Genomic DNA, 14,906 nt, shown 5'->3' on the forward strand with positions numbered 1-14,906 from the left:
TTGTTTTACATGTTTTTTTTTTTTTTTTTTTTTTTGTGTTGTTGGGTCGTTCTGTCTTTTCCGCCGGGGTGGGGTGGCCGTGGCTCGGGTCTCAGCACTCGCCCCGCCTCCCGGGTTTACGCCATTCTCCTGCCTCAGCCTCCTGAGTAGGTGGGACTACAGGCGCCCACCACCTCACCCGGCTAGTTTTTTGTATTTTTTAGTAGAGACGGGGTTTCACTGTGTTAGCCAGGATGGTCTCGATCTCCTGACCTCGTGATCCGCCCGTCTCGGCCTCCCAAAGTGCTGGGATTACAGGCTTGAGCCACCGCGCCCGGCCGATTTGTTTTACATGTTAAGCTACTTTGGTATCTATAGGTTATATCCAAGATGGAACCCTCTCTCCACCAAAACCCAGAAGAGCATATTCTGTAAAATCTGAGAATTGTCTTACTTAGTAGAAAGTCAGGCGTGAACAATATAGAGTATTTTGATTTTTGTAGCTACCCTGACACTATCTTGCACAGATTATTGTGTTCCTTCTGTTACTGCTAGCAGCTCATTTCCATTCCCCACCTTCAGCAGAACTAAGCTGCAGCAAGTGGCACCAGCCCCTCCCAAGACTACTGAACAGTTGTGGTGTATGGATGGTTTTAAATGGGGACACCAGTCGCCACCTAAATAAAAACTGAGGGATGAAGAGGTTAACACAGTTGCAATGTAGTAATTTACTGGCCTTTAACAGACCTTGGCCAAATGAGCAATACAAATGTACTCCAAACAATTATCCACAAATTCACAATGTTGACATGATTTACTTTGGTTCTTTCAAGACGAGCCATGTGTAGGTTATTACTAAAACCTGCTTTTATTATGTTCATTGACTAGGTAAGATTCACTATTCCAAGAATGTTTGCTGTTGCTACTTCCTAGGCTCCATCAGAAGACTGATACCAAGAGAAACGCTGTGTAAAAACTCTGGAGTGAGCTAAGACTGGGAAAATGAGGTTCCACAGTTCCCACAGAGCAGATTTTTAGTAGCAAACGTTAAACATGTAATCAAGTAATTACAATATAATGAAGCAATACCAATGGCTGTAGAATAGATTTAGATGAAGTCTCACAGGAGTGCTTATTATTAGAAACACACACGTTAAACTCCTGTATCGTAGGCCTTTTCTTAGGAATCTTGTCAGTTGCATAGTCTCACGGGCATATTACCAGGCATTAAACTTAACCATTGAGCTTTTCTGCTGTCTTTTCACCGCTCTTTTCTATATCCCCAAACTGCTTTATTAGATTTATCTTTTGCTTTTCTGGGGCATATACTCAAGTAATTTTTTAGCAAGAGACTTAAATACACAGTTATCAGAGTGGCTAAAATAAAAAATAGTGACAACAGCAGATGCTAGCGAGGATAAGGAGAAAAACGGATCATTCATCCACTGTTGGTGGAAATGTAAAATGGTGCAACCACTCTGGAAAAGAGTATGGCAGTTTCTTAAAAAATTCAACATGCACTTACCATATGACATAGAAACTGAATTTAGGCATTTATCCCAGAGAAATGAAAACTTATACTCACGCAAAAGCCAGTATACAAATGTTCACAGAAGCTTTATTTGTAACACTCAAAAACTAGAAAAAACCCACATGTTCATCAGTGGGTGAATGTTAAACTGTGATACATCCATACCAAGAAATATCACTCAGCAATCAAAAGGAGCACGTTACTGATACAGGCAATAACTTGGATGAATATCAATGGCATTATACTGAGTTTTAAAAAAAGCCAATCTCAGGGGTTATATACTGTACGATTCCATTTATACAGCATTCTTGAAATGGCAAAATTATAGAGATGGAAAACAGATTGGTGATTGCACAGGATTAGGAAGGAGTCGTCAGGGAAGGAGGTAGCTGTGGCTATAAAAGGGTACCATTAGCATCTTTGAGAAAGAACTGTTTTGTACTTGACCATGGTGGTGGTTATATAAATCTATGTATGTCTAAAATTGCACAGAACCTCCCCCACCACACAGGTGCATGTAAAACTTGTGAAATCTGAAAAAAGCTGAAAAACATCAGTAGGTTGTATCAAAGTCAATTTCCTCATTGTGATACTGTACTAAGGTTGTGCAAGATTGTGCAAGATATTACCACTGAGGGAAACTGGGTGAAGGGTATGTGATATCTCTCTGTGTTATTGCTTCCAATAGCATGTGAATCTATTATCTCAAAATACGAAGTAAAAAAATTCACAGGTAGAAAAATTTATAAAGCCCTTGCACACATGATATGATGATGTCATTATTTCTGTTCTCACAATAAAACCTGGCTTGGCTAGGTAAGTCCAAAATCATTTTTTCTCAGACCAGAGAGTAGAAGGCATTCTTTTACTGTTTCCTAGGAAATCTTAGGATTCCTTCCAGCTCAAATAATCTTTGATTCTATGAGAGTTGGTTTTATTTGTTCACCAACTTTAACTTTGCCTTATGCTTATACTGCTGTGATATCAAACTATTATAGATAGAAAAAACTCATAATTTTAAGACAATGGAGCAAATCAAGTATCTCATGGGTTTACAGCATTTGTAAAACACACTTTGAAACACAGAAGATTTGGCTGGGCATGGTGGCTCACACCTGTAATCCTAGCACTTTAGAAGGCTGAGGCGGGAAGATCACTTGAGGTCAGGAGTTCGAGACCAGTCTAGCCAACAAGGTGAAACTTTATCTCTACTAAAAATATAAAAATTAGCTGGGTATGGTGGTACACGCCTGTAGTCCCAGCTACTTGGAAGGCTGAGGCAGGAGAATTGCTTGAGCCTGGGAGGTGGAGGTTGCAGTGAGCTGAGATTATGCCACTGCACTCTAGCCTGGGCAGCAAAATGAGACTTCACCTCAAAAAAACAAAAACAAAAACAAAAACAAAACAAGTAATTCAGGAGTGTGGAGTCAATGATGTCCCTGCACCCTTTTCATGTTTTGATTGAAGTCTAAACACAAAATCGAATTCCTTATTGATTAGAGGATAGTTTAAATTGAAGTATTCCTACCTTCAGGATATATACATCTCCTTTCTATTAGGTCTAAAGCACTTTTTCTTCCCCAGTGATAACTGAGAAGGCAAGCAATATCAAAAAAAGAAAATAAACTATCTGAACAAAATGTAAAAAGTTTACTCCTAGCAAAATTATAGCTGAATGGTAAGCAATAGCCATAATATTAAATTAAGTATTATATAAAATAACCCATTTTGTAACCCATGCAAACATGCCCATAGCTGATATAAGAATCTGATCCATAAATTTAGAGCTTGCCTTACATAGAAAGATCCCTCTTTGCACATCAGAAAGCTTCAGTATTCTTAAGACTGGTTTCATTAAATTCTGAGAACCTATTAATATTTATGGTTACAGTCATTTGTGTGAAAAAAGAAAATTGGTTCCACACTCTTTAAAAATTAACTTGCGGCTCAACGAAAAAGATAATAAATGTAAAATAAGTCAATTAGGTCATTAATTATCAAGACTGTCTCTGAAATGACTCTCACTTGAAAGAGTAAAAATATTTGGGTTGTAAACACAAGTTCTCACTAATATACTTTGTCTCAAAGTCATTTCCCGGAGTTATTAATAAATATTTCAGGATATAATTTATCAAATTAATTAAATGATATGGGATTCTAGATTTTACATAGATAACTTATGTCAGAGAAAAAATAATCACGGTAAATTACAATGAATACAAAAATAGATCCTAATTGTTCTTTTAAAATTAATACATGGATTTTCAATTCAAAAGAGTTTTCAATTACAATCTTGAAACATGTACTGAGTGTATAGAATAAGCCAGGTGCCGCAGCTGCAGAGAGGTGTAAAGAATGAGCTTTGCCCTTGGAGACATTTAAAGTCTCGCTGGAGAGACAGTACACACACCTAAAGAAGACCAGGGTCAGTGCTAATAAAATAAAGTCCATATTCACAATAGCAAAGACATAGAATCAACCTAGATGCCCATCAACAGTGAACTGGATAATGAAAATACGGTACATATGCAACACAGAATACTACGTAGCCATAAAAAGAGTGTAATCATGTACTTTGCAGCAACATGGATGGAGCTGAAGGCCATTATTCTAAGTGAATTAGCACAGTAATAGAAAACCAAATACTGCATGCTCTTACTTCTAAATGGGAGCTACACATTGAGTACATATGGACATAAAGTAGCGAACGACAGACACGAGGGCCTACCTGAGGGTGGAGGCGGGGAGGAGGAGGGTAGGAAGATGGAAAATTTACCTATCAGGCACTACGCTTATTACCTGGGTGATGAAATAATCTGTACACCAAATCCTTATGACAATTTACCCATGTAACAAATCTGCTCATGTACTCCTGAACTTAAAATAAAAGTTGGAAAGAGAAAAAGTCTAATGACCATTTACAACATTGCTTCCATGGGAAAACTCACTGCAATATGAATGTACTTTTGTTACACAAATGACTCTTGATAGGAGGACAACCAGTACAACTTTTCAAATAGTCTGAAGTGATTCAAAACGGAGATAATCTACTTTATTAAATTCTCAGCGCCATTTTTGGCAGGCATTGCAGTGAAACTGGATACTTCCTCCAAAACAGGCAGAACTTAAAAAATAGCTACATACACAAAAATCACCAAAGACAGGTTTCTTGGAAGTGCACCTAAACCTTTCTTTCTTTTTTAAAATCATTAGACAGCTGATTATTCCTTTGTTCAAATACATATTCCAATAAACACTTACTAAATACCTGCTAAGAACCAGGCATATAGATATAAAGATAGATTAAGCCTTGCTCCTCAAGCTCCAGGATTTACATGTGAAAAGATAACAGTGTATGAAGTCTCATGAAAGAAGTAAGCCCAGGATGCATGGGGAACCACAACAGCATGGTCTTGGAGGAACTGATCCCTGAGTAGTCCTGAGATGGGTAGGTGAGGGCCAGGTGTAGAAGAGGAGGAAGAATGGTCCAGCAGAGTGAGGCATGCATAAAAAGACCAAAAGCTTTAGAGAATGTGGCCAGTAGATCAGAAGAGCTGGAGAGTGGGGATCTGCATCAGGGGAGAGGGGAGAGAGAAGGCGGGAGACAGAAGCTGACGAAGGCGTCTGGAGAAGGTGGCAGGGACCAGATCAGGAAGGATTTTAATGTTGCAAGCTGGGAATCATTGGCTTTAGCCCAAAGGCAGTGGGGAACCTTGGCCAGAGAGTGTTAAGTCTTCTGATCAGAGGATCAGTCTGGCAGCAGTGGTGGGGACGTGATGGAAGGCAATGATAACGAAAACCAGCAAAGAGGCTACAGCAAAACTCCAGGTGATGAATAACCAGCGTCTCAATAAAAGCAGTGGCTGTGCCTACAGTGAGGAGGGGGCAGATCCATGAGTTATTTGGCAGACAGACTGGGACATAGTGATTTTACTGCACACAGAGAAAGAGGGAGAGGAGGGAGGAAAGAGTAGCTTCAGGGTGCAGATCTGGGTATCTGGCTGCACGACGGTCATGTTCCCTGGGTCACAGAAGACTAGAAGAGGTGCAGGCCTGGGGGAAAATGAAGGGGTACCTGGGAAGAGCAGTTTCCAAATAGGACATGTATCTCAGCTTCTCTGTCACATGGGAGCCACTGGGGATGGTTTGAATAAATCCTGCTTTCTGGTTTTGATAGCAAGTGATCTGTGACGTCTTTGTAGTACTCGATGTCACTACTCTTTCCCTGGGTCAAATTCACTTGTGGGTATGGATGGCTGTGGCAGTGAGTATATAGAAGGTCAGACCAAGGGATAGGAAACCCTTCAGGAAAGGGGACTGATCATTTACATATCAATTTCCCCCCCACCACACACAACCAATGGGGAATAGCAATGTGGAGATGGGGTGTGGAACCTGCATCTGGATGCCTGCTTTTGGAAGGAGCTCTTTGATCCTGTAGGGGAATTGGGCTCAGCAGGGTTAAGGCATAAAAGAAGATCGATTTTCCAGAATAGTTCCAAGTGGGCAATGTGCTACATGGAGGAGTTGGTCAGGAATGAACCATCCCAAAGGGCAGGCTGGTATAATAACACAGGGGTCTGGGACTGGGCTTGGGGAAGCCAGGCAAAGGGACTCAGGGGTTGCCACAAAGATGCCAGGAGAAGATGGCATGTGTCAGGAGGACTCAGTGCAAGATGAGGCTGTTCAGGTCTTTTCAGACACAGAGCTCAGAAACAGCAGCTCTGATTGGCAGTCAGGGAAGCAGTCCACGGGGAGCGGGGAATAAGGTTGGTCAAGCTGGCCCTTCCGGCCAGCACTCACGCTAAAGGAAATAGAATCCTGGGGTCTGAGATGTCAAGCCAAAATATGAAAGGAGAGGTAGGGGCACCAAGAAGCAGGGAGAGGTCAGCCATAGGTTAAGAGGCTTAACAAATCTGTCTGGGAACAACAAAGAAGCTGGGGTCCAAAGGTCTGGGATTCTTGGATTTGCTACTGCTAAGCCCTTAAGAGCTCCCTGGCACCACCAGAAAGGGTCTTCTGACAATATGTGGCTCTCATATTATGTGGCCACTTTCCTCTTCTACCCCACATGCTCTCCCTATTAACTGCCCCAAAACCGAACAACTACAGCTCCCAGAACACGTTGTGCTATTTCACACCCATTGTTTCATACCTATTTTCTTTTCCTAGAAATATGCTTCTAGTGCTTTGCCTACCCGGAGAAAGCTTCTCATCCTTTAAAAGCAAGCTACAATGTTCCCTACTCTAATCCTCACAATATAATATCATTGCACATACTAGACTGTATGGCAATTGATAAAAAATAAAGGTCATGCACCTCATGCTTGGCATGTAGTGTGCTTGCAATATGTGCTGATAAGTGAATAGAAGCATATATCCTAATATGGATCTAGTTCACCCTTCTCTGCCTGGGGTGCTGACACAGTAATACATTCCTCTAACTGGTTTGTTTCCAGAGCCTTAGCCATACTGTCTAACAGGCATTTTAGCAGAAAAGACTCCTGATTGATAGGTGCTGGCCTCAGCTCAGACCAACCTTGCAGCCCCTCTGGGTCTCTGCAGTCCCTCAGCCAGCACAGAGGCTCAGCTCTGCAAAGCAAAGGCAATAGTGGGACAATGTCAACCACATATCCTACTGCAGTCATCCAGTGAATTGGCCCTTCAGAGGATGACCTGAAGAGAGAGACGTAACTCTAGGAAGGGGATTCTGAGCCTTGGGGGAGGAGGAAGAGGAGGAACAATGGGCTCCAAGAGATTCATGATCCATCACGAGGATGGGCATCTTTTGTGGGGAGGACAGTTCACAGCATTCATACGATTTACTAAGAGGCCCTTGACTATTAAATATTAATATTCACCATTCCAGAAATACGCTTTGCTTGAGGCAGCTCTGCTTAGAGCACCAGCTGCTGAATCCAGATCCCAGAGGACTTGGTCATGGTCAGGACAGATCAGGGAAGGAAGCTGAGTTCCCCTACAGCTCAGCATTTACACACTCCCATACCATCCCAAGAGAAGCCTTTCTCAAGGCAGATGTACATATTTTAAAGAATGTCCATGATCTGTGTCTTGTACAACTTCAAACGCAGTGAGTAAGAGGGAGTAAGGCTCAGGATACCTCTACCTTGACCTTTATGTTCCTTAGAACAATAAACCTGCCAGAGAATAAAAAATAAAAGGCAAATCTCCAGGGTCTCATTCGTGATGAAAAGTTTGGTTTGACCTCGCAGTCTCAGTCCTGAGCTCAGGAAACGCTAATAAATAGACAAATCCTGAGTAATGGCTCTTTTACATTTGCCTTTTTTTTTTCTGGCAGAGAAGCATGTGGTGTTAGAAGGCAGCAGATAAAGGCTTTCCATACTAAAGGGGCAAGAAGCACACAAAAGAGAAAGCAAACCTAAAACTGGAGAGGCTGACACTAAACTCTGGGGAATTGAGAGTCACTTTTTACCCACATTCTGTAAAGGGCAGAAAAAACACAGGAAAAAGTTTCTACTAAAATATGTGTGTTTTGTTTTTACGTTTTTTGACTAGAAAAATATGCATCACTCATATCCACTCAGATATCTGAATATCTGCTGGACGTTTTTTGTTTGTCTGTTTGCTTGGTTCCTACTGTTCCTTCCCTGAGTTCTGAAAAGATAATTAAAAAAGAATCCTCAGAGTGAACCTTTAAGTTTTAGTTGTTAGAAGCACATACCTTTGTACCCAAACACATGTGGGCTCTGTCATTGACTTGCTAAGTAATCTGGATAAGTTTCTGAATCTCTTTAAGAACCCAATTCTTCAGCAATGAAAATGGAAGTATGAATAGTACTGACTTCAAAGAGCTGCTGAGGGAATTAAGTGAAATGATGCATTAAAAAATCTTAGACTAACCTGGCATACTACAAGCATTCAATAAATGGTAGCTAAACAATAGAAGTAACATCTCTGTCAATAAAGAAAAACAATTCTAAGGACACATTTTTGTGCACAATCATGCAAGCTATAACAAGTAGAAAGGAAGAAAAACAAACAAACTAACAAAAAAACAGAAACAGTAGGCCTGTGTTCTTTAGTGAAAATTCCCTGCTTTATACCTTAGAAGGGGTGTCAGACTGTCTTCCTCACCTTCACGTGAGTTTGGGTCCGGCAGAGAAGTGTCCCCCCTCCCCTATAACAACATGGGTCATCTGTCCAGGCCCATGGAAAGCGCAGAAAACCACAGCCTGTGCCATCATGCTTTCTGCCCACCTCCACTACCCAGCTTAGCCAAGTGGCTGGACGGTTCTCCCATGATCATTATCCTTCAGAAGCTATTAGCACTGCATTTGTCTTTTCTCCAAAACAATTTTTGTCTCTTTTCACCATGTTAGAAAAAAATCTTCCCTTAGTTTTTCTTTCTTTTTTTTTTTTTAAGCATAGCGGCTTGGGGGAATTCCTCCACACTTTGGACAATCACTCCAGCTAAGTTTGCAGGGAATGGTGTCTGCCCTAATTGGCAAGCTTCAATCCTGCTCACCTCTTATTCAGACCACAAAAAATAATTTCAGCAAACGTTCTGCTCACGTCATAGTTTTGCATCCATGCTGATCTCTAGGGAGCCATTATTAATCCCAAGTACGTTTTCTCTAAACGTGTCTCCCAAATTCGAGTCCTACTTCTTCCAAGATTTCTATATGGCTTTTCTTACTCAACACTATGTTAAACCAAAATTCTATTTCTTTCTAGTTAAACTATCTTCCCCACAGCGGAGAAAGAAAAGAAAACAAGGCTTTCTTGTTTCATTTTATCAAAGAAAGCTGACTTACCTTATTAATTATAAATAAACAACAGAGATGTAGGTTAAGGACTCTAGATAACTCCCTTATCATTTACCAATTCCTTCAGTATCAGGGAAGCATGGCTTGGCACCAGATTGGGAAAGATAGGATTCCACATGTCCGCCACTTTGGACATTCCTTATTTCTATGCTTTCAATAAGTGGCAGCCACAGTTTACACGAGCACAGAGTTCAAAGAAAATCACAACAATCAAACTTCCTTACCCGGCAGTCTCTCTGCAGTGTTTTCATAAGCGCGTTGTATGTTTCTGTATCAAAATACAACCCTTCGTGCATGTCTTGCAGGAAGTCTAAGTCCTTAAACGTGGGGTTGGATTTCTCTCTCTCTTTACGGGATGCTCTCCGCTTATACGTTGAGCCTTTCAAGTCATATGTAAAGTGCATTCTCATGGAGCGTGGCAAAACGTTGTTCATCACCACAATCCTGATATTAATGCCTCCTGATTGCATACAATACAGTCCATAAAATTTTGGCAAAAGAGTCCTTGGATTCTGGTTTAAATTCTAGAAACCAAAACAAGAAAAATATATTTACAATCTTCTATTTTGACAAAATAATGTTCCACTAAAGATGTGTTTTCATGCTGATATGATAATTAAAAATGGAATGTGATTATCTTTATTAATGTCCATTACTAAAATTTTGCTGTTTCTAATCTATTTCTTAAGTCTGCTTATTGGACAGCAATTTTATTATTCTAAACTCAGGGCAGTGAAAGTGACTGAATTGAAATTGGACATAATGTCCCAAATTGGCTCCAACTAAAAACAGGCAAGAAATTGACTGGTGCCATGAGTGACTATTCTCTAAGGTAGCTAAAGAGAAAACGAATTGCCAAGGTATAAGGGATGAACATTTAAAATTTTAATAGCTCCTGCAAAACTGTCTTCCAAAATGGCAGACCAATTTACAACCACACTATGTAAGATTCTACATAGATTTTCCCGTCACTCTTACCGATGCTGAATAGTACCCAAACTTTAAAATCTTTGTAAGCATGATTAGTGAAAAATGGAAATCTGTTTTTAAAAATTTGAATGCCACTGATTATTTATGTATTTTTAGTCACCTTAAAGATAATTTTGCTCATTTTTTTTCTGTAGGTTTTTGTCACTGTTGAAATTCTTGATATATTCTGGATATTTATCATTTCTCTCATCTATATGGGGTAGTTTCTTCCAGTCTGTTGTCTTTTTTATTATTTAAAAAAATAGGGAGGCCAGGCGCTGTGGCTCATGCCTGTAATCCCAGCACTTTCGGAAGCCGGGGCGGGCAGAACATGAGGTCAGGAGTTCGAGACCAGCCTGGCTAGCACAGTGAAACCCTGTCTCCACTAAAAATACAAAAAATTAGCCTGGTCTGGTGGCATATGCCTGTAGTCCCAGCTACTCAGGAGGCTGAGGCAGGAGAATTGCTTGAACCTGGCAGGCAGAGGTTGCACTGAGCCGAGATAGCGCCACCGCACTCCAGCCTGGGTGACAGAGCAAGACTCCGTTTCAAAAAAAAAAAAAAAAGAAAGAAAGAAAGAAAGAAAAAAAAGGGAATACATACCTATTTTTGTTCCCTTTTGAAGTAGATAAGAAATTAAAATAGTTTACAAAAGGGCACGTATTCAATGAAAAGTGTCTCTGCTATCCTTGATTCTTCCCCCAATTCTCAACATTTGAGAAAACCACTGCTCTCACTTTATTTCATTCCAGAAATATTCAATGAGCTTATATTAATTTTGTGTCTGGTACTTTTTGTTATATAAATGTGTTGCCTTTAAAAAATTTTTTTTTTAAAATTTTTTGAGAGACGGAGTTTTGCTCTGTCACCCAGACTGGACTGCAGTGGCATGATCTTGGCTCACTGCAACCTCCGCCTGCCAGGTTCAAGTGATTCTCCCGCCTCAGCTTCCCAAGTAGCTAGGACTACAGGTGTGTGCCACCACGCCCAGCTAATTTTTGTATTTTTAGTAGAGATGGGGTTTCACTATATGTTGGCCAGGCTGGTCTCGAACTCTTGACCTCAAGTGATCCTCCTGCCTTGGCCTCCCAAAGTGCTGGGATTATAGGCATGAGCCACTGCACTTGGCCTAAATGTGTTGCCTTTTGATGTGGTCATATTTATTTACTTGTTTCTTATTTTTTTGTGTGTGTGTTTGCTTTTTGTTTATTTTTTTTTTTTTTTGAGACGGAGTCTCGCTCTGTCGCCCAGGCTGGAGTGCAGTGGCCGAATCTCAGCTCACTGCAAGCTCCGCCTCCCGGGTTTACGCCATTCTCCTGCCTCAGCCTCCCAAGTAGCTGGGACTACAGGCGCCCGCCACCTCGCCCGGCTAGTTTTTTGTATTTTTTAGTAGAAACGGGGTTTCACCTGGTTAGCCAGGATGGTCTCGATCTCCTGACCTCGTGATCCGCCCGTCTCGGCCTCCCAAAGTGCTGGGATTACAGGCTTGAGCCACCGCACTCGGCCTGCTTTTTGTTTTTAACAAAGCTTTTTTATATCCCAAAGTCATAAACTTTTATTTTCTTCCAAATTTTTAATAGTTTTGGTCATTACACTTGGTCTTTACTCCCTATGGAATTAATTTTGTGTGTATGCGAAAGATCTGAAATAGAGAATTTAATTTTTTCCTCAAATGGATACTTATTGAACAGTCTGACATTTTCCAATTGAGTTTAAATCCCCCCATGTCAATACAATAAGTAGACAATTTCACACAGATCTATTTCTGAACACTTTATTTGAATCCATTAATTTATCTGTCTAAAACTGTACTCATCCTACACCCTTAACATTAGTTACAGCCTTACAGATTTTTGGTATATGCTATAGCAGGCCTACTATTTTTCTTCTTTTTCAAAAATGTTTTCTCCATTCTTACAAACTTTCTGTTTGATTGTTCATTTTAAAAAACATTCTTCAAATGAGACTTGCTCGCACTTTCACAGAAATCGGCTTTGTCAAGCTATGTTGAAAAATCCTATTAGAATTTTTGCTTGGAATTAGACTGGATTTATCAGTTGATTTGGGAGCAGTTGAAATCTTTACAATACTGAGTTCAGGAACAATGCATATTTCTTCATTACTTCAGATCTTTTTTATGTCCTTCAATAACATTTTGTAGTTTCTTTCATATTGGGTTTGTAACATTTGTTTTTATAGATTCAAGTATTTTAGCATTTTTCTTATTACATTCTTTCTGAACTGATTATTGTTTATGTTTTCCACGTACTATATCTTGCTTTCCCAATCAGAATTACAGTACTCACATGACTTTATTTACTTATTTCTTTATTTTTCTAATAATGTTCATTATAAGTTGTTGTCATCATGAACAGGATCTCTTTTTTCTCTTATATTCTCCTAGTCTATATCATCTATATAATGGAATATAATGGATTTTGTAGATTTATCTTTTATCCTGCAAATCTGCCACAGTCATATCACTTCTAGAAATTCCTGATTTATTTTCTTGAAGGTTTGCTCACTTTGAATTCTGTCATTTAAAGAGAACAGTGCTTGTACTTATTTTGTATTTCTTTTTGTACTCAAGACTCAATGCCAGAATTTCTAGCAAATTTATCAGAAAGGACTATTGATGGGAGGGTCATTCTGGTCTATTCCTATTGTTTCTAGAGAAAGGATTCTTGTTTTTCTCCATGAGCTATTACATGAACTTTTGGAAGACTGATAAATGTACAACTCGTGTATTCATTTATTTACTATGTTTTTTTAAAAAAAACTCCCCTGCTACTTTTTAGAATTTTAATTAAGCAAAGATGTTGAATTTTGAGGGCCTTAGCTTCTCCTCATCTATTTGGGTAACCACATGATATTCACATTTTTTCTTGTTAATGGGATGGATTATATTGTTATACCAGCTTACATAATTGGGATAAAACCACTTGTTCAGCTAAATTTAATTTTTCTTTTTTTTGAGACAGGGTTTTGCTCTGTCCCCCATGCTGGAGTGGCTTGATCACAGTTCACTGCAGTCTCAACCTTCCAGGCTCAAGTGATCCTTCCACTTCTCAGCCTCCCAAGTAGCTGGGACCACAGGTGTGTGCCACCATGCCTGGATAATTTTGTATTTTTCTTGCAGAGATGGGGTTTCACCATGTTGCCCAGGCTGGACTTGAACACCTGGGCTCAAGTGATCTACCCACCTTGGCCTCCCAAAGTGCTGGGATTACAGGTTGAGCCACCATGCCTGGCTCTTAACTTTTTTTCTAATTTTAATTAAATATAAGTAGTCACATATGGCCAATGCAGTTTTACAAGAGGACAAGTATATCTGAGCTCAGAATTATGGAATTTTAAGATTTACTAATTAAGCAGGTTATAAAATAATATTATATCAATTTGATCCTAATTTCAGATAATTTTAAAATGTGTGCACAAACAAAGTATAATTGAAGGCACATATACCAAATTTTAGTAATATGTATTTCTAGGAAAGAAACTATAGTTAGTTGAATTTTTTTTGGCTTTTATATATTTTCTGTTTTCTCTAAAAAAAAAAAATACTTGTTCAGCATTGAAATCTTTTAAAATCTGCCTGCAGGCCACTAAGATTTTTATTGAGATTTTTTATTTCTATACTTCTATATGAGATTAATTTAAGTATTTAATGCTGTGTCTAGCAGATTTTGGAATAAAATTATATTTTTACATAAAATGATTACATGGCATCTCATGAATGAATTTTTAAAAATAAAGATGACATTTATCACCACTCATAGCAAGTGACTGGCAGAACTTGAGCTTCTGAAATCCAGACAGCTTCATGTAGCCCTTCCAATCATAGAAAATTAACAACTGTTATGAAAGTACAATGAAACTGGAGGTATGAAAATGACTGGACGATTTAGGAAAAGTGGGGTTAGTTTTGAAAATTTTGGAGTAAATGTATAGTAAATCCATCCAGGCTAGGTTACTGTTCCTTTGTCTCTAAAAGATTACATGAAAGGTGATTTTTCATATTATCATATTTACCTATGAAATTATAAATTCTGAAGTCTAGTAGCTGGGAAGAGCTAACATAGGATATGTGCTGGTGTATTAGTGTAGGGGTGAAAAATGCATTCTCTGGAGCCCTTTCCGCTTGTGTAGCACCAGCTCTGCAGCTCTCCAGTTGAATCACCCATGGCAAGTTACTTAATTTATCTTTGCCTCAATTACCTCTTCTATAAAATGGTGATCATTGTAGTATCCAAGGTTGCTGTGAGGATTAAATGAGTTAATGAATGCAAAGCACTTAAGGCCTTGCTTAACATGTAACAAGCGAACAATGAAAGTTAACCATTTATACGATTACTGCGTACTGGCTGCAAAGAGCTTTGCAACGCATTGCTTCCTTTATCTTTCCTTTATTATATATCCTGTATCCTTGCTTTATCACAACAACTATGTAAGATAAGTCTTTCTCAGCTTTCAAAGACTGAGGGAGCTAAGGCTCACTAGTTATGCTGCTTACTCAGGGTCACACAAGTAATTATTGGCTGGGTTGGGATTTGAACTCAGGATTGTGGGATTCAACAACTATGCTCTGCCATTCAGTTCTAGTTTACTTTAAAACATCT

General features: G+C 39.3%; 1 protein-coding gene across 3 annotated transcripts in view; it reads right to left on the reverse strand.

Moving 5' to 3' along the window:
- PIP5K1B (phosphatidylinositol-4-phosphate 5-kinase type 1 beta) overlaps positions 1-14,906 on the reverse strand; it is a 309,699-nt gene that overhangs the window by 108,096 nt on the left and 186,697 nt on the right. For all 3 annotated transcript variants that reach the window (XM_003911777.4, XM_009188894.4, XM_009188896.4), the window contains one exon: positions 9,543-9,842. In XM_003911777.4, the coding sequence (XP_003911826.1) occupies positions 9,543-9,842 (300 nt within the window). The remainder of the gene's footprint in view (positions 1-9,542; positions 9,843-14,906) is intronic.

Source organism: Papio anubis, chromosome 13 (assembly GCF_008728515.1).
Source record: "Papio anubis isolate 15944 chromosome 13, Panubis1.0, whole genome shotgun sequence".
Taxonomy (NCBI): Eukaryota; Metazoa; Chordata; class Mammalia; order Primates; family Cercopithecidae; genus Papio; species Papio anubis.